Raw genomic sequence first — 20563 nt, forward strand, 5'->3', positions numbered from 1 at the left:
CACAGCAAGTTTATTTGGTGCAAAGGATGATGCTTACAAAGGGGCATGGTGGAGAACAGACTCAGCACACCCAGCATGAGTTTAAAATGCTTCCATATTGTTTTGTCTAAAGCTACATCTATATAATGAATGGAACACAGTCTGACTGCTGCCGTTTCTCTGCTTAGCTAGAAAACCTTGCTTTCTGCTGTCACCTGTTCCTTCAAGTAATCAAATAATGCTGAGAAGATTTCTCTCATACAAACAGAGAGAATTTTTTCAATATTTTTTTTCTCCACAATACATTTCATGTTGGAAATATTAACCTGTTGTGAGATTTTAATAAACCTTGTTATATTGACTAGAGAAGTGTGTTCTGCCTCAAATTTAATACAAGCAATAGCTCAGGAAGCTAAATATTGGTTTCAAATGTCACACGAACAGAAAACAGGTAGCTAGTAGTCTCTGGAGACAGATTCAGGACACGTCTGTCCTAGTTGTTGACTCTGTGCATGCCCGATAATATAAAGGAAATGTTAAGACATTAGCAAAGCATTAAGGTGACCAAGGGGAAGAGAACATATGCTGAGGTGCCTGAAAAAAAACTTTTAATATTCCCAGTGCATTTTGGAAAGGACCTAACCCTAACCCTGTGGTACAGGGAATAGTACATGAAGCTTCTTCTTATTCCTAACCAACCTGTAGTGTGTGTGTGTGTGTGTGTGTGTGTGGAGGGGGGTATACACAACTTGTTTTCTTTCCTTCCTCATGGACTAAGATATGCAACTTGGTGTGATACCTGTTCCTTCTGGACCACCACGTCTAGTCTGTGGGCTCTGTTTCTTGGGCCATGTCAAGTTTATGTGGCACACTTCCTTACTTAGATCAGCACAGTTTTAAAAAGTCATTAAGAAGGCCACTTTCAATCCATAAAGGACACAGCTCCTCAATGTGTACCCTGATCCATGCCATCCCAAACCAGTGAAGAAGGGTTATTTTTCCTAAACATTGTTGCCATGCAGGGAGAGAGTGGGGAGCATTTTTGGCATGGGGGAGAGAGAAGAGTGAATGCTGCCCACCCCAGCTGCAATCCTTGCTGAAAATCACAGTTCAGCCCTGCATGGCAATAAGCTAAGAAAAAAACCTTCATTGACACCAATGGACACCCAGGGCTCCAGGGAATGGATCCAGGACTCTGGGAAGCCAATTCAGGGTCAGGTCTCCATGTGCCCTGTTCTACTTACATCCCTGTGTGTTGCCAAAATGTCAGCCACCAGGTTGTTAGTACCTCCAAATGATCTGTGGCAGGAGCTGAAGCCAAACAACCACCTGTTCTACTTACATCCCTGTGTGTTGCCAAAATGCCAGCCACCAGGTTGTTAGTACCTCCAAATGATCTGTGGCAGGAGCTGAAGCCAAACAACCAGTTGATAAACTGGAGACTTATATTATTGGTCAACAGAAGAATTTGAACTATTATTTGTGACTTATCTGGAGACTGTTAAGTGGTCCCTGAGGATGGAAAGTCCTTTCCAACATGCACTGGGCATAATAAAAAAAAATTTCAGGTACCTGAGCATATTTTGTCTTCCCCTTTGGACCCCTCAGTACTTTGCTCTCCTACCATTTCCTTTATATTATCAGACATACACAGAGCCAACAGTGGGCTTGGGAGGGTGCGAGCATAGCTCAGTGGCAGAGCACAGGTTTTGCAGGTATAAAATCCCTGTTCTGTCCTGGGCGTCACCAGCTAGAAGCCCTGGGAAACCTCCACAAGTCAGAAGCATCCATGGTGAGCTAGATGGATTGCAGGACTGACTGGTATAAAGCAGCTTCCTGCCTTCCTAACATTTGTACAGCCCCATGAATTGTGTGAATAGTGCCTAAGGAACATGGTTAGGAGGGTAAAGCTGCTCGGGCTGAAATTGCGGGTGCTGCATTTGCTGACAGCCTTCCAAAACAAGCCCTTGCACTGGAACTGAACCAGCATCAGAGATCTGTACCAAATGCAAAGTGAGGACAGTTTATCACTGTGCCAATAAACTCTCACCTCTACACCAAACATCAGCATTGCTTCAATGGAATAACCTGAATTAAGGCCCCCAAAGGTTTCCACCAGCCCGAAGAACCACGGCTGGTATTGAAAGGTCGGCTCATTCAAGCAAGGTTAAATGTTACTCCCAATAGCAATATCTGGAGGATCGGATGAGTCACCCGCTTGGCTTGAGGCACTGTAGAAAATCATTGAATATGTGAATCAGCTACACATACAAAAATGACTGTCCTTTTGTATATCATTAGGAAGGCATCTGTGGGATGCTTTCAGATGCATTTAGAAGCTACTTCGGGTCTCGGGGTATAATTTAAGGGTCCTGCCATCCTTGGTAGACGGCAGCTCCCCTCCCAGGGCTAGTCAGCTGGGCAGCACCTTTCAGACTTGACCCAGCTTCCATTATCAGTTCGTCCCCAGAATTGCAGCCGCTACTTGCTTCTCAGCCAGATGATGCACTGTGTAATTTTCATTCAATGACTGTAATCTGTGCACTGCAGAAAGCTTTACAAAAGTTATTTAAAAGAATCAATAACCAAACCATCTCGATAATTAACTTAGACATTTTATAGTGAAGTTCAAGATAATAGCATGATCTTTAAAAACTTTATGGCTCTCATTTATAAGTAAGACATTTGCATGTGCAAATAGCCATTATTCTTGTGCAGGAACAGCAAAGACAAGGCTGGTAGAAAAGATGTAGTGAAATATAAGGAAAGCAATCAAATCTAATGAAAGGGGAGCAGGAATCAGACCAGTGAGTTCTGCAATTATGGTTACAAACCTAAGCACAGTTACTCAGGAGTAATTCTCATTGAACTCAATTGGACTTCTAAGTAACTGTGTTCAGGAAAACGCACATGATGCATGGACACTTTCTCTGCAACTCTTATTTACTTGAGCATCGCCACTAAAAACCAAAGAATTTGCTTTGGAGTAGACATGCATCAGTTTGCACTATTCATTGTTTTTCATTCTACCAGTGTTTAAGGGTACAATCCTATTCAAGTGTAGATATAAAAGAGACCTACAGCTCCCAGCATGCCCCAGTTGGCATAGGTGACTGGGGCATGCTGGGAGTTACAGGCCCTTTTTCTGAGTAAAGCTGCATAGAATTGCACCTTAATGCTAGAAATGTATTTTTTAAAAATCCAAATTGTACAACCTAGTAGTAGGAATGAGATACATTTAAATTAATAACAAAATTGCAAATATTAATACATATTCTCTTCCTTTTCTCTGCTATTTGATTTCCTCTTTTTGTACACTAAGGAAGGGTCTTGCTTATACTAATCTTGTAGTTTAAAACTAGCAAAATGCAGACTGGAAGTAATGATGTTGGCTATAAACATATAAAAATCAACCCAACAGAAAGCTAAGCATGCCAAAGGCCATGAATATCTCTGAGCATAAAGTATGTTCTCTCCAAGTTGGGCTTACACCTACCTAGTGGTAAGGCCCTCTTTTGTCAAGAAGGATAGGTAAACATCTTTTTGGCTCACTTAGATATCTAGTCATATGCGTGTGAAAGAGAGTTCTGGTTTCCTAGGAGTGTAACTTAGGAGTAGACAACCCTGCAGAAATGGGAAGAGGGTTTTGGGCTTCAGGCCCAAATGTGAAGTTCCCTTTCAAGACATGCTGCACATTCAAGTTCCACTGGGATGGAGTCCCAGGTCTTCTGCTTCCTATAAAAGGGCAGCACATTAGTCCTGTTTGATGCTCCTGAAGGCCACCTTTTGGACTCCAAAATCTTCATTGTTAACATACTGAAAGTATCTAATTCACTCCTGCTGCAGATGAAGCCTATCAAAATTAATTCTTGTGGTAGAAAAGTTTAATAATGAATTAAATTATCTCACACTTAATGAAAATAGATGATATATAATGAAATTGGCTCAGTTCTTATGCTAATAAAAACAACAACAACAACAACAACAATTTTAAAAAATTGAACACAGACGGCATCCTGACCTGTAACCAACATGACTTACTAAACCACATCCATCTTAATTTGGTCTGCAGGCACCACTTAAATTAAACTAATCCAATATATCATAGTACTCAACAATCAACTTAATTATTTGAGTACATGTGTACACCAATTTTATACCTCACTTTAGCATCCTAATCTCAGGTAATGTTAGGCTAGTCTATGGAGACTTGCAAATCTGTTGTCAATATTTACATCAGTACAAATCCTATTAGCCTTTACAGGGTTTGCACCAATTTGAGCTTTTTAAGTATGGGCACTCTAACACATTAGAAATCTTAACTCAAGACATCTGGCACCATGGCTCAGACACCCTTTTACTTGCACTATCAGGGAAGCTCACAATCTGAGAAGTTCTGCTCCAGTCTTCATGACTCTGAAGCAAGAACAGGGGATATGATTGGCCACTAGCATCCTGACCAGCCTTACAGAGGTGCTGACCCTGGCTTGGCTTCTTGCCCTGAAGAACTTCTTCATTTTCTAAGCCTTCAGCTGTTCAATATCTGGCAGCTACATGGCAAAAGCACATCAATCTTTGGTTCTCCTCTATTCATGTTGATTACACTATAGTAGGAAGTGCCACAGAATTTATGATGCACTTTCTAATCCCATTCCTTCTTTGGAACAGTAAAACAAAGAGACATCTGATATCTTTTCATTACTGCACGTTATCCTTCAATGTCTAAGCTTAACATGGAGCTAATATTCAGCTTACATTCACATTTCAAACACTAGCCCTTGTGCACACACTGAAATGTGAGAACAGCAAGATGGTTGGTGCACTGGCTATGCAGCTGGAGAGCCTGGATGTGCCAGGTCCATGAAAACTCTCACCTGAGGCAAATCCTAAAACAGCCAAGTAGTAGCCTATCTGTGGGAATGATTTTTTTTTTAAGTGCAGAGAAAAACATTAAAAACTCAGGTTGTCCTTGTGATGGACTCTTTCTTTCCATTATATTGGAAATGTAGCCATAATTTAAATGGGCTCCCACACATTTTACTTGAGCAAAGACCTGAATTTCTGGTATCATTGTTTGTAAATGTTAGCTGTTGCTAGGGGTCTGACCCCCAAGCATCACCCCATTACCTGGTGTGAATTGGTCTCACTTTGTAGCAAAGCCAGTAGTTGAACATTTGGCTGGTAAGTACTAGCATAGATTCTAAGTTTTGGCAATTCTCCCAGATATAACTGAGTCAAAAGTCTCACTTTTCACGGCACACAAAGGCAGTGTTTTGAATTCTGACTGTTTTTATTGCTGAACAGACTGAAAAAATGCATCACTGCAAGTATTAAAGGTAGATGGAATGCGTTCCAAGGGAGCAGAGCAGTGTGCCTTTTGACATGGCCCCTATAAGGACTTTCTGCCCAGCTCAGAGGGTGTTGTCACAACTGTATGGATCCCATGTGTCATCTACAGCCATTGGTGCCAAGAGCTAACTGGTGGAGGGCAAGTTTGGCGTGGATAAGAACCCAGGTTCAGATTTGCTCCTGAGCACTCCAACTGAAGGATCTCAGGGAAGCAGGCCAGTACTGGAAAAAGACATCTCTGGAAAAAGAGTGGAGTAGATGGTCTTGGACTAGATAAAGCAAGCTTCAGTGTGAAAACTCAGGCTCAGAACCCAGAGATCCCACTCTGGCTCTTCAGGGTTCTCCAGGCTGCCATTCCCTTCCCCACAATCCCTAATTGTTGGGTAATCTCATGGCTTTGTGCACGTTTCCCTCACTCCATTTTATAAGGAAGATGTGCTTGCTTATGTGGAGTCAGAGCTTTAAGCGACAAAATGCTGGCCTTCTCAGTATTCTGGGCCTAACCCCTCTGCCTTTGGCTCCACCCACCATTGGTGCAGCCTTCCCAGTGTCTTGAAATGGAATTCAGCCTTCAGGAACATGGCTGAGAGTTTCATCTAGCCCATGGGTCCTCAAACTATGGCCCAGGGGCCAGATCCGGCCTGCCATGCCCATTTATCCTCCTGCCATGCCTGTTTGGACCCGTTGCATGTGCGCCCACACGCGCACTTGCTGCCGCCCACCTCACCCCGCACGGGGAGGCAGCGGTTTGCTCGCTCAGCGAAAACGATCTCCAAGCCAGCAAGCTGCTGCCTTGCTTGTCCGCCTCGTGGCATGTGCCCACCCCCACCTCGCCTCCCCTCACCACGTGTGCGCCCCCACCTCCCCTCCCCTTGTCGGGCACACCTGCCCTCGCCTTGCGCCCCATCCCTGCCTCAGCACAAGCCACCCATGCCCCTTCGCTGGCCCGTGCACACCACCGGCACCTTTCAACTGGCCCTCTGGTGAAAAAGTTTGAGGACCCCTGATCTAGCCCAACATTGAGTACTCTGAGTGACAACGGCTCTCCTGGGCTTCCGAAGCTCTCTCATTGTTCTCTGTCTGATCATGTAATAAAGGATGGCAAGAATGGAACAAAGACCTGACATCCTGCAAAGCATACGTTGCATTGCTGATTTATAGCCCTTCCTAAATAATCTAGGACCAGATTACTCTGCCTTATGCCATTCCAAGCTATTTCCTACTCTGACTCACAACAGTTTTCCTGGGTCTGGCACTGCTGATGTCAGGAGTCAAACCCAAGAACTTTTTCATGCAAAGCATGTGCTCTACTTCTATGTTTATTAGGGCCAAATTAGACGTAACTTTTTTTTTTTCACTCTAGGGTGAATTCCCTTAGCATGGGAACTTTAACTTTCTCCACTGCTACTGGCCTGATCTAGATCAGGAACTTGTGCCTGCTTAAAGTGAAAAAGGGGGAAGAGGTGTGAGCCGCATCATTAAAATAATGTCTGTTTGGTCCTTAGTTAAAGGCAGAACTGGATCACAGAACTGCACTTAAGGAGCACTTAACTTTGCTCTCTATCCATCTTAGCCTGCACTTTCATAGAGATGAACAAACAAAGCTCAAATCAAATGCAGTTCTTTTCTGTAATACTGCAGATCTTGACTGCATTCATGACTAGGTAAGAAGAGTGCTTGCTTCAGCTTCAGTGACTTCACAGCATCCCTAGTTGTATTACCTTCCAGCTGACTTGGCAAACCTGTCCTTGCACACAAATGGGACTTTGCAGTGGTGCCCTGAGATAGTGTGAGCTCAGAAAATGCATGCAGCACTGGAAAGCATCTAAAATGATTTATGTATCTGCCTGTACAAAGTTACTTTGTTTAAGTAGGTGAAGTTTGTAGGGAAGAAGAACTTTGAACTCAGAGGATGAAATGCATCTTCCTGCAAACACTCAGAAAACAGTACTGGCCCATCATAGGTCACATCATAGAATTTGTGATTATTGTGAATTTAACTCTGATTTGATTCTTGTCTACAAGTGGAGAAAGGAGAACCTTGTCCTAACAATTGGTTATGGTCCTGGCTAGGGATGCCAGAGAATTGTGTATGGCCACATTATTCAGTGAGCTGACCTAATTCTCACTTCTCAGGTTAATGTGTGGTTTAGGACACAGTCATTCCTTGGACTTTTAACTTTCCACGATTTCACAGTGCAACTCCTGGCTGCAAAAAGCATATAAATATACATATTTTTGAGAAGGTTCTGCATAAAAATGTGTGTATTAGTGAAAGGTGTGCACAAAGTTGCATACAAAATGTGTAGGTTGGAAAAATTATACTTGAAAAAGAATGCACATTTTAAATCATTTCTTGTTAAAGGGTTTACAGACTGCTGAAGAAATTAGGACTGAATATATGTGAAACTGACATGGATTGGATACAGACCGATTTGCATGCCTTTAGCCCTGATTGCATTTGTTTCAAAAAAAATGTAGCATGAATCAAGTAAGTCAGGATGTCTTAGAGCCAGATAATTTAACACAGCATTTTAATTTTGACTGGTGTTTATGTTTTTTGTGTGAAGGTGCTGTCACCACATTCTGAGGGATTTGGTTTGCCTTTCAGCTTCCATGAATGCAGAGGAACAGGGCTGTGATCTTATGCTATCCCTAAATTCTACTGCATGGCAGATACATACACACAGGCAAGTGACATGAAATAATTACACTAATGATTCAAAGGGTTTAGAGGAGAAGTATGCATCACATACGTACAAAACCAGCACTGAGACAAGGTGAAATTTAGCTGAATCAAGAGCGAGTCTTGTCACTATGGGTCTCAAAGTTTGACCTGCAGGGCCTGCCTACCATCGTGTAGAGGGAGCTGGTTGCCTGAGGTGGCAGTCTTCTGGAGGTTCCTTCCTTTGCAGAAGAGATCCATGTGTGCCCCAGAATGTTCCAGGGCCTCCAAACCACTCCGCTGCCTCAAGTGTGGTGGAAGGTCCTATCCCATCATGAGAGTCAATGTGTGTCGCCTGCTGATCCAGTCAACTTCCCTGCATGGAGTAGGGAGGGCCACGTCCCTGTCCTTTGCCTCAGCCAACAAAATGCCTTGAGCTGGCCTTGTGTCCCTCTGTTGTCATGTGGAACAGATATAGGGGGACGATGAAGCACAGGTGTACATAATGAGCTAGATAGACTCTTGGTCTAAGTTAAGAACCTGTTGTCTCAGTAGAACGTCACAGAAATGGATCAACCCCAAAATTTGCCTAGATCTCACAGGAAGCATAAATAAGGGCTTATCCTTCGTACCACTGGACCAGCAATGGGTACTGTGGTGGTCGGTGATCTGTAACCTATTTTGCCCCCTTCCAGCTCCCTCCACAGAGGGCTATATTCTCAGCAGGACACTCAGAAAAAAGTGGTGGTTGGCAAATTTGTAAGTAGCGCAAATTCAACTTGAGAACAAGCAGTAAAATGACGGTGTATTGATACTGCTTCTCACAGCCACTAATTTTGGCAGTGAAGATTCATGGGGGCTTCCCTCTGAGGGTGGCAGGGGCTGCCTGGGACCCACAGATTGCTCACCCCTGCTCTATAGAAAGGGCTATGCAGACCCAGAAGCCAGTACTCTTCCACACCTTGTTCAGGCCTTCAAAAATGCCTGAGAGAAACCTGTGAGGAGAAGGCGTGCCAGTTGTCTCTCCTCATCCAAGCAGGGGAGCTGTCTGAAGAGCAGAACCTCCTGCATCCATGGGGGCGATCCTTGTGAGCTAGAACATGGCATTTTCAGGAATGCCCATATCACCTGACAATTCCAAATACTTAAGATCAACCAAAGCACAAATATTGTCTTCTCTAGGCAGAGCATGAGAATTGGTATTTTTCACAAACTAGAAGCATTATCAATGCTTCACTTTTGCATGTAAAATCAATTTTTTTATCCTTTTCTTTTAAATTGAAAACTCAGAAGAAAAAAGTAGAAAATTCTGCTTTGTGCCTGAGGGCAGAAAGAAAGAAAAGGAAAGGGGGAAAAACAGACAACTCTTTTTTTTTTTTTCTTCCTTCATCCTTGAGGTAGAGAACATGCCAAACACTGCCTTCTGCTGTGACTGAAAGGAGGAAGCAGAGTTGGGGGCCATGTCTGGCGTGCTTGTGGTGGTGGAAAGCCCTGCCAAAAATTTCTGCTTAGCTCCAGAACATTCCAGAAGTTGTGCAGCACAGAGAGCATGAAAAACTGCTGAATAATCTTGCAGTCCCACACAAGCACTACGCGGACAACATTTCCGTTGTTTCATGTAATAACAGTTAGCCCTTTAACCTCAGAATTCAAATATTAAGGCTACTGCAGCCCTGGCCTGCTGCACTTGCTCTCCAGGCCCAGACCACTCAGACTCTTGGTGACACGAGAGTACCCCTGAATTAGTGGCCATAGTGAACTCCCTGTGACACTTGGGTGCAACATTAACATATTGGCAGATGCTACTGAATACACCACCTTGTAAAAACTGTTTCTCAGGTGATCTGCCTGTATCATGCAGAAATGTTAACTGGGGTTAGGACCCTTCCCAGGCACCTGCTTATTACTTGGGGCCCTTACCCCTGCATGTATTTCCCAGTGACCTGCACCTGTTCCACTGAACTGTGAAAGTTCAATGGTGCCAGTGGAAGGCTGCTGGTTTTTTTCTTGCTGTGCAAGGGGTAATCTTCAAGGGGAACTGCAGCCAGGAGAGAAATGAGCAACTCTGCCCTTCCTACGTGCTATAAATCAACCCTTACCCAGCTCTTCCCCTGCATGACAATGAAGCTTGGACAAAGAGGAAAGCCAATCAAAACTTTTGATCTGAGTGATCTGAAGCAGGAAGCAAATTAATTGAAGAAACTGTTCGATTTGAGAGAATTTGGATGAGAAATGAACTGGCCTCATGTTTCTAGTAATTAGGATCATTTCTAGCTTTGCACACATAGGTATAAATAGGCAAGCTGCAGGTCTGTGTCCTTTGGGCCTGGACCCAGAATCTTTTAATTGCTGAGCCCTCTGCCCCGGGTCAGCACTTTGGCCCCAGCACGGTTCTGTCCCAACTGTGGTTGCTTTTTCTAAACAAGAGATTCACCAGTTTCAAGAACTGTAGCCATTCTAAGCAGATTTGCTGAATGCTATTCTTAAAGTATGAAAGTATCCGGAGATGTGTTTTCTGTATCCTTGTCAATAAGGAAATGTGATTTGGTCAGTTGAATTGACGTATGCTGGCAGGGAGGCAGATGGATTCAGAGAAGCTGCCTCTTTTCCCATCAACTGGTGGCCAGTGGCAGACATAGTGTTTGATGGCTAATAGCCATTGATACATAGTTCCTCCATGAATTTATCTTATCCCTCTTAAGCCACCTAAAGCAGCGGCCACTGCCACAACTTGTGGCAGTAAATTGCATCAATTCGTTATGAAGAGGAAGGGGAAGAACGAAAAGAGACCAACATCAGGATATCCTTCCATCTTTGTAACCTTCAAATGGAATCACTACAATTACACTGTTTTAAAAAAGCCATTCAACTGAGATTCTTATGCATACTGATTTATATCCAATTTCTAGTGTCTTTACTGGATCATATTAGAAAAACTAGGACTACTGCTGTGTGCTACTGAATTAGATGATTGCGCTATGGATATACCAAGTGAATCATTCTGTTATATAACTTATCTGTTATTTTATCTGTTATTTTTTTTCTTTTAATGGAAACAAATGCTAATTGATCTTGGCCAATTCAATTTTGTTTCTGGCAAACCACTGATGGTGGTGGTGGGAGAAGTGGAGACATGTTGCATAAAGCCATCGGAATCAAAGACAAGAGTCAAGAAAAGCAATCTATTAAAAGAAAGGGATACCTAAGATAACATAGAGCTAAGCCAGAAGACTTGAAACTGAACCATTGTGGAATTCAGCTGAATTACTCAACCCTTCACAATCTTTGGCCAGTAAGCATATTTTTGGTTTGTGGGTTTGTCCATGTGATTTTCAGACTCTTGCCCATTATTTTTGGCCTGCCAACAGAAAAGTAGCCTGTGGAAGCCACTGGTCATGTAGTTATGAACTCCGCTATGAGGAGGGGATGGAAGGGGTTGCAGCCCCCCCCTCCCCTGCTGCCCTCTGGGTGGGGTTATGCAAGTTGATAAAATGATACAGCAGACACTGACATATTTATTCACTTGGGGTCTTAGCCAGTGTTAATATTAAGGTGCAATGGCTTGTGTTTGAAATTCTAAGAAAAGAAACCAAAACCATAGGTCAGTTATAAGATGTTTCTTTTTAGAATTCAAGCTTACACAGTAATCTACGCCCACTATAGTCATAATTACATATTAATATCTGCATACAAAAGCTATGTAAAAATTATATTCTTCCCCCAAATATACAAATTTTCTCTTCAGATAGTTTAAAACATTTGTGATCACATATTTTAATATAGTTTAGGCTGAAAAAATATTAACCATCTAGCATATCACTTAACACTGTTTGAAAGAGAAACAAAACAAAACAAAAATAGAACAAAACAAAACAAACAAAAATTCAGAATTCCTATCCCAGAATCCTTAGACTCTCAAATAAATCCATATAATTCAAACATAGTTTCAGGGCATGAATTTAACTCATAAATAGGCCAGATCTAAACAACAACTTTTAAAAACCAATTTGAAAATAATTTCATATTATGGGAGGAAAAAAATGAAGTCATTTTGAGCAATTTAAAAAGACATAATGAAACAAAAATAACATGTTCTTTAAAAAGTGTCATTCATGCCCTGATATGATCTTATTTAATACTAGTTCAGTTGTGAAATTAAAGTGTCTTATCAATGTTTTACGTTGTGCTCAGTAATTTACATCAATGCCATCTACACTGGGATGTAGATTTACATTTGATTGTCTTGTGCATAAATAAGGGTTAGCTTTATAAAGTTAGCTAAACTGTGCAAATAGACAGTCACAAACAGCTTATTACCTGCACAATATTGCTTTAGAAGGCGACATTGTTGAAAGTGGATTGATACACATAAGCAATGCAGACACTTTGCATTTGCTGACAGTTATACAACACAGTAAAAACTTTGTGAGAAAGGCCAAACCTTTTTTTTAATCTTTGTGATTTGTTTGTGTGTGTTTGTGTGTGTCTGTGTGTGTATTTTAAAAAAGCAACATTATCTTGTTCTAAAATGTGTTCGCTTTTTTTGGGGAATCTTTATGTGGAAAATAAACCTCTACCACTCTAGAATATTGTGTCTCTATAAAATTTATATAAGGTCATATTGTAGTATCAAAAGGAAATATTTGATAAATCTAGTTATCTGCATAAAATCACAAGAACAGACTTTCCCCCACATCTGGCTGTCTCCAGTGTTGCAAAAAGGCAGGCAAAGAACACTTGCTTGTTAATATGCCACATACAAGCACACAGTGTTTACAGTGTTTGACTCATTACCTTCTCAACAACTGTGTAAAGCAAGGCTGAGACACGGCAACTTGCAGAGGTGGGAGATCCTTAGCCGGGCAGGGAAATAAATTCAGACATTACTGACCCCATCAGTCTAGGATTCCTGTTGTATGGACTGCACTAGCTTTAAAGCAAAGCAAGAGTTAATAGTCTTCCCCATTTATGATCTGAACTGCTGATGGAGAGAAAAAGGGTTAGCCTTACAACCACTGGGCTTACTGACAACCACAGGACAGGCTCAATTTGCTTATGACGGATGCAGCAAGTCAACAGGACATCTACAGGATGGAGTTCCAAGGCATGGTATCTGTCACCAGCAATGGTGTGCCCTTCTCGTGACCAATGGCATTGGTGCTTTACCTTCTGATTCTGCTTTGCTCGGTCTTTCTTACTGGGCTCCGGTCTGTGCAGTGGAGCAATTATTTAACACGATGCACGATGATAATCACAAATGTCTAATTCCAACATCTATATTTTGGCACAGTGTCGTTGCTTTTAGAAATGGTTATCTCACTGTAAAACACATTGTCAAAAAATTACAGAACTCAGGTGCAACATAGACCCAGTGCAGCTTAAACACTTGTTGTTTAGAGCAAGAAACACTAAGATGACAATTTTTTAAATAAAGAAAAATAAACTCTTATGTTAAACACTCCACTTGCTACTACACCTAGTGCAGGAAGCAAAATTGAGAACCAGGTGGCACCATAAACAAACAAGACTAGTACTATGGAGTGAGAAACTCTGTTTTGTCATACATTGTCCAAAGATCTGTCTCTTGTACGATAAATGCTGAGTGTAGGTCTCTTCACTGTGATCATTGTGAAATTTATTACTAAAGATGCTGCCCATGATTTGACAAAATTTTATAGATAATGTGCCAACTGTATCAGAACTGGGAACTATGTTTGTTTAAACAAAAGCCTGGGGGATTTGCGTTAATAAAAAGGAAAATCATTGACAAGTTAATCGAGTTACAAAGTTAAACTTGGAGTGACTGATACTGGAACAGAATTTTTCGGTGGCTGTTCAGTTGTGATCAACAGCTAATGGAAATAAGTCAGTATCTGTGTGGCCTGGTGCACTTTGCTAGTCAAACACATCTCCTTAGGCTTTCACTGAAAGCTTAGCTTTTAGAATATTAAGAAAAAGCAAAAACAAATTACATGCTTAATAACCTACAATGTTGGACAGCAATCCTAAATGCCTTAAGTGCTGTCCAAGACTCCATGTGTGAGATGCCCTCCAGTTCTGTTCTACAGCAGGAAATGTGCCATATGAATGTGGACGTTCCCCATTTTCTTTGTTCATAGAAGATGATAATGTTTCCACTATCTCCCGCTGGAGGCTTCTTTCCTCTGACCAAAGGGGGGCGTTGTATACAGCCTTCTGGATTGCAATTGCTACTCAGAAGGAAGCCTCATCAGTTCCAGTGGGATTAGGGTAAAACTAGGTGAGGAGTTAGGCATTCATTATTGAGTTTCTCTTCTTTCAAGCTCCAATCCCATACACACTTACATGGGAGCTAATGTATATGTATTGCAGTCATTGGACAGGGTGGGGGAGATATTGACCAGCTACACAACACAGACTAGTTTTATCATGTCTTCTCACACTCTGATCTAAACCAGTTGCCTCAAGCTGATGCTTGCCTTGTTAGGGAAAATGCATCCAACCCTTATAGTATCCCTAATGAGGCAAATGGTTCAGTTCTTCCCTCGCCCAGGATGAATGCTCTAATTCAATTTCTCTGCCCTTCACCCCCCAAAAAGAGAGGCAATCCAATCACAGGTTTCAACATCTTGTCTATTTTCAAGTATGGCTTCTAGGGCTTGAGTGGAAGATTTTCAACAACTCCTGAACTGAGGTCTACAATCTACCACGAGCACATTCAGGCCACAGTTCTGACCCTTAATTGTCCCAGTGCTAAAATTTACATGCTTTTTGTGTACACATACCTACTTTGTCTTCCTGGTATTTGGGCTTCAATCTTTAAATATGGATTAAATTATAAGGATTTCAGACCACACATCCCCTGGTGTATTTGATGGCAACTTCATGGAGAGATCCAACTGGCCAGATTTAACATTTACTCAGCAAAGGGCAAAGGGCACATGCCCAAGATGGCACAAATTTAGCACAACTGTGTTTTCGGGGGGCGGGGGGAGCGGGTAACAAAGATAGCATTATGGCCAAGGAAGGAGAAGGTGCTAGATTTCTGACAAAGCACTAAAGAGTGGGATGCAGTGGGGCCTACAAGGAAATATTCGTAGTGGTAGATGGTCTGGACACACCCTGAATGTCACTCTCTCACTAGCCACATTTATTTCAATGGGGCTTTCAAGGGAAGTTTATGAAGGCTAGACTCTACCATTTTCTTTCCTCTGACAGATGGATGGTGGACCAATTCTGTATTTTAAATGTGCACATTTTGTTGAAGATTCCCTGAGTCAATCCAATTGTATTTTTGGGTAACTGCTTTTAAGAGACTTAGGCTGGTGAAGGACCATGTGATGTTTACTTTAAAACTTCGCCTATGCTTATGCCAATAGATGCTTGTGAAGCAAAAGTCATCACAGAAAGCCTAGAACTGCCTCCCTTATGGCAATGTGGAGAAAGGCAACGTTCAGTTTAGCAGCCTAGTCCAGAATATCAAGGGAGCACCCTTGACTTCAGCCTGCACAGTCCCATAGCACACTTCAGCCAGGAGTTTCCCCAATGACTTGGGCGAAAACCTCAATGAGCCAAACAGAACCCATGAGATTTGCACTGCCTTCTCCCTCATCTGTACAAAACTACAAAGAGGCCTTCTCTTCAATGTGACTGTGCAAGATTCTGTGCTGTTTAAAGCTTTGTGTGCTTGTTTCCACAAGACTACCGGCCCCACATTCTGTGTTACATTCCGGCTGAACTATGGATATGGGTTTTACAGCACAGCAACCTGAAGTCTGGCTTTTGTTTTGTTAAGAGTTTTAAAGAATTGGTTTCAAAGACTATCACTGTTTCTTTAGTGATGGTTCAGAATGGGATAAGCAAATTTGGGGGCCCTGGGGATCACTTCTATCCTCTTGGCCACCCCACCAGGTTGCACTCTTGTCACTACCACATTCCTAAATTTGACAGCAGGGGAAAAAAGTAGTTTGCCCCTAAATTCTGGCAGCACCATACAGAGGATTGCAAATGACAAATGTAGCTTGTTTTCAAGCCACATTTGTCCTTTTTATCCCAGTATGGTGGTTTGCCACTGAAATTTGGGAACAATGGGCTTCTTTTTTTTTCTTTTGCCACTGCTGTGAATTTTGGTGGGACAAGAGAGTACACAGTCTACAGTAGAAGAAGAGAAGGGATGCATGCAGCCCATGCATCACAAGTTTCCTACCTCCATTCTCCTAGGCTGTGAAAAACGCACCAGCTTATTTTGACATTTGCAAGAATGATCCACAATCCAGGGGTCACAACTCAGGCCTATTCAAGGCATTGTGATAACTGAGTGTAAGCACACCTAGCCCTGTACAGGATTGTGTTCAAGGACTCAATGCCCCATATTGACCATCGGCATCCATGAGGCAGGCCAGACAATGATTTGGTACGTGACCATTCCTGTGCTAATGGAGTGATGCAAGACTGAAACAAACTTTGAAAGTCTCATTTTATCTGCAGAGACAATCTACCTGAGTTTAGAATGTTCTAAAGACACCAGGGCTGTGAAGCTGAAGAGTCAGGTATCTGGGTTAGGATCCAAGGACCCTATGTGGATGCATCCAAGGGCACCACGTTGAACTTTTTTCTTGACACACTTGGCCTTCCATGCCACAGCACACACTGCTTCTGGTATTTTTCTTGATTGCAAAGGCTGTTTGCTGTATGGTTTGGAACTGCTGCCCCAAGCCCTTTAGCATTAGATAGAACTGAATGCACAAGTCCTTGCATCCTGCAAAAGTTTTGCTAGACAGGCAGAGACAGGGTATATTATCCTTGTTACTTATTGATATGTGAATGTACAGAAAATAATGGAAGGATTCATAAAATATATTTAAGGACAAGTTAACTGAGTTGCGAGAGAGAGAGAGGGAGAAAGGAGAGATGAGAGAACCCTTCTGATGCATCACACTCAACTGGGAGCAGTTCTTAGCAAAGAGTTTATATTTTCAGGAGCTGCATGCACTAGAATGGATAGAAACAGAAGATTTCCTAGAGGTATCATCATTAAACAGCTCCATGTATACACGGGCTACAGCTCCTATTTAACAGACCACAGCAGCAGGATATCTTGCCACAAACAGGGAAAAAAAGATTTTAGGGGAGCGGAAGAATACAAACCAACTGTATCAAAATGACTGTTGCAGGGAAAACATGTTAGGTCTGGATTCAGACAACTTTTAAAGTTTATTTTCCACTTATGGTTAATTTTATTCTTGGCTCATTATGGAAGGAAGGGGAGGCAATGGCCACCCTTGTCTTCCATGAACCCAGTCCTCAATGCGGCCCACCATCAGAAATGATCTTCAGGACTGGGCCTAGAGAGAAACATTCAAATGGCCATTTCTTGCTCTCAATGTTCCATCCACAATGACAACAAAACAAAACAAAACCCACATATGGAGAAGTCCCCGCAGTGGTTCTGGAAACAGACCTGAAATTGTTGGGTCAAGTGGTAGAGCTGGGGAACTCTGAAAGTCCAGGTGCCTACTTCCCAGCTCCAGAAGTCTAGGGTCACACAATGCTGCTGATGCCACCACCAAAATTCAGCAGCAATTCAGTAGCAATTCAGTGACAACAAAATAGCCACATTTTAATTTTAAAACAAGGCATGTGAAAAAACACACATGTTGTTTTAAGGCATTATCACGCTTCAGAAGCTCCAGGAGAGTGTGGTGTGAATTTTCTTTAAAAGAAGGTGCGTGGTCCCCACAAACCTTGCTGTAAAACGAAAACTGAATTTCACCACTGCCACACCACCCAAATCTGGCAGCGATTTCAGTGCAGCTTGGGGCACAGGGGAAACTACAGAGAAGGCTGCAAGCCACTGGATGACCACCCCTGCTACAGTGTCATTCAGAACAAAAACAACACGATCGTAGTTTTACTTTTTGTGAGTGCTTTTCCAGTATTTTACATTTTTGAGTTTTCAGAGAAAAATCTTGGTCTTCCCAAATCACCCAAGCCAGAGACCTGAAAAGTGTTTGGAATGCACAATGGACTCTTGGCAACTGCCTTATTCCGAACTTCATGTGCCTATAGGCCTGCTCCCCCTATGGAAATGAATGTGGCAGTCCTTAAAGGACAGAATTCTCAGTGTGCCTATCAGAGCCTCTGCACATACAAGACATGACAAGATTCAAGCCAAAGTCATTAGGTTATAGAATGAAGTCTGGATAATGAATGTGGCATCTTTCCTCACTTTGTTACATGAAATTAAATTGGTTTTAGAAGTGTAGAATCAAATTGGCAGTTCGCATTCCAGTTCTCATACTTGCACACGCATAACCCAGTCAAACGAAGGGAAAGAAAAGCAAAAAAGGGGGATTTTGCCCACATTTTGGAGCAATTTTAAGGCGTTGACTTACTAGGTTTTTAAGAGGATGTAAAAGGTACAAAACTTCTTTATTTATATGAATACCATATTGTCATCAAAAAGTGACACTATTCTGGCAATAGTGGAAGATGGAAATATGTTTCCTTAAGCTTAGGCAATATCTACTCAGATCTATTGATATGATCTGGTGAAAGTTAGTCAGGGCCAATGTTGCAATGTTAAATACACTTATCCGGGAATAAATCCCAGTGAATTCAATATGGCTGACATGTATAGGAGGGCACTATAAATTCTACTGAATTTAGCTGGACTTAGGTATGACCAACACTTACTAGATTGTGCTGAAAGCCTCAACAAAGAGGACACATCTCCTGAAAATTGAGTTAATACTGTATAAAATATGGCAGAATTTTAAAAATATAATGATCAATTTATTTTCCTGACTCTTCAGCTTATTTCCTAGTCTATCTCCAAACAGCAATGAGTGTGAGCTTGTGATCACCTGAGTGCTGGTGAATGAAACTGATTCACTTATATTCTCAATGTCAAATTCTCAAAGAATTCACGTCAGAAGGACTGCAAGACACAAAAATAACGCAATTGTCACAAGTACCCGCATTGTAGGGACATAATCATTCATGCCTATTGAACATAATCCTCCAAACAAAAACAAGGTGGAACAAAATGGGAATGGACCAAAAAGTTATAAAAAAATAAAAAAAGACTAGGCAATGGAATGAAATGACACCCAGTAGTGCTATAGGAATTCTGAGAACCTTTCCAGTCTTTTTAATCCTCAAAAACTTCCAAGAACAAAGGGGGAAACAGTTCTGTTGGGCATTCCACCTTCATGTGCAGGAAGCGGCTAGCGTGGCAGGCTCCAATCATTCGTAGGTCCGTCACTTTCATCAGCAGTTTTGGCCAAAAATGTGCAATGTGATGCTTTCTGTAATTAATGTAGTGTTCAAACGCCAGGAGGAAGCCCTCTTGACACTTTTCTATTCGCTCAACACTGACGAGGCCTGGGCGATCTGTACAGATGAAAGACCTGAATTATTCATTTACATTCATTCAATTCTCCTTTAAATCCTGGAAAGCTCAGAAATAATATGAGAAATTGACTTAGCAAGTTGATCCCAGAAATGGAGCCAGGTGGAGTCATCGTTAGGGACTTAAGATGGTCATGACTTGATTTCAATGGGAATGCTCTAAGATTTAATCTGCATTCTACTCTCAACAGGTCCAGCCTGACAGTTTTCCTGACCAGGGGCCAGTCTGAGATAGTGGGCAGTCTCTTCTAATCAGCAGAGTACATGAGAGAAGCTGGTCTCATCTTATTCATTAGCTTATCCATTTTACTCCAAGGACTTCTGGAGATCAGTTAAACTAGAGAATTTAAATTTAAGTTGCACAGTGCAGAACTAGGAATATAGAATCATTTTACTGCAAATTAAGTAAGCCATTAATGTTTCAAATAGTGGGCAATGTAGTGTGATCTCTATGAAAATTAATGTGACACGATGTATCATGCATTATACATGATTATATTTATGTATTCTGCTTTTGATCTCATGCTTCTTCAAAGGAATTCAAGGTTCTGTACATGGTCCTCCTGCCTCCATTTGATCCTCACAACGACCCAGTGAAGGAAGTTAGGTTATTTGTAATCAGTCTTTTTTCCTCTTTCAAGGAACCCAAGGCAGCTTACATAGACCCTTTCCTCTCCATTACATATTCACAACATCCTCCTGTGAGGAAGATTAGGCTGAGAGTGAAGGACTGGTCCAGAATTGCATTTCATGGCTAAGTCAGGTCTAGAATCCACATTTCCCAAGTATCAATCCAACAGTCGTGCCATTACACCACACTTGCTCTCCATGCTAAGAAATCTTTTCAGGCAACAAAACAAAGAAACCAGTGTGTTTTACTTACACTTCCTTGGCCACTGTCATGAACAATTCACAATTCAATTCATTTGTAATGAATTCTTCAAAACTACCTAAGCTCTGCATAGTGAATACAGTGATCATATACTTTGCAGAAGGTTTGATGTTACATTTTATTTAAGTTAATTCACAATGCAAAACTGCAGGTTCTCAGAATATGCAACTAGGTGCAGCTACATAATTCTAAATTCTGAACTTAATGGTCTTTTGTGGGACCCTTTAGGTAGCCATAATAAAATATGTTCGGGAAAACTGATTAAATAAATATTCTGAGCACTGAAA

At 41.8% G+C, this 20563-nt stretch overlaps 1 protein-coding gene across 3 annotated transcripts in view; it reads right to left on the bottom strand.

Annotated features, from left to right (window-relative positions):
- Positions 1–16828: 16828 nt before the first annotated feature.
- The window catches only part of THRB (thyroid hormone receptor beta), a 157886-nt gene continuing 154151 nt past the window's right edge, over positions 16829–20563 (bottom strand). For all 3 annotated transcript variants that reach the window (XM_044449431.1, XM_044449432.1, XM_044449433.1), the window contains one exon: positions 16829–19366. In XM_044449431.1, coding sequence (XP_044305366.1) covers positions 19125–19366 — 242 coding nt within the window. In that variant the 3' untranslated portion in view covers positions 16829–19124. The remainder of the gene's footprint in view (positions 19367–20563) is intronic.

The sequence above is a fragment of the Varanus komodoensis genome, unplaced genomic scaffold, assembly GCF_004798865.1.
Source record: "Varanus komodoensis strain SLA01 unplaced genomic scaffold, ASM479886v1 scaffold58, whole genome shotgun sequence".
Taxonomy (NCBI): Eukaryota; Metazoa; Chordata; class Lepidosauria; order Squamata; family Varanidae; genus Varanus; species Varanus komodoensis.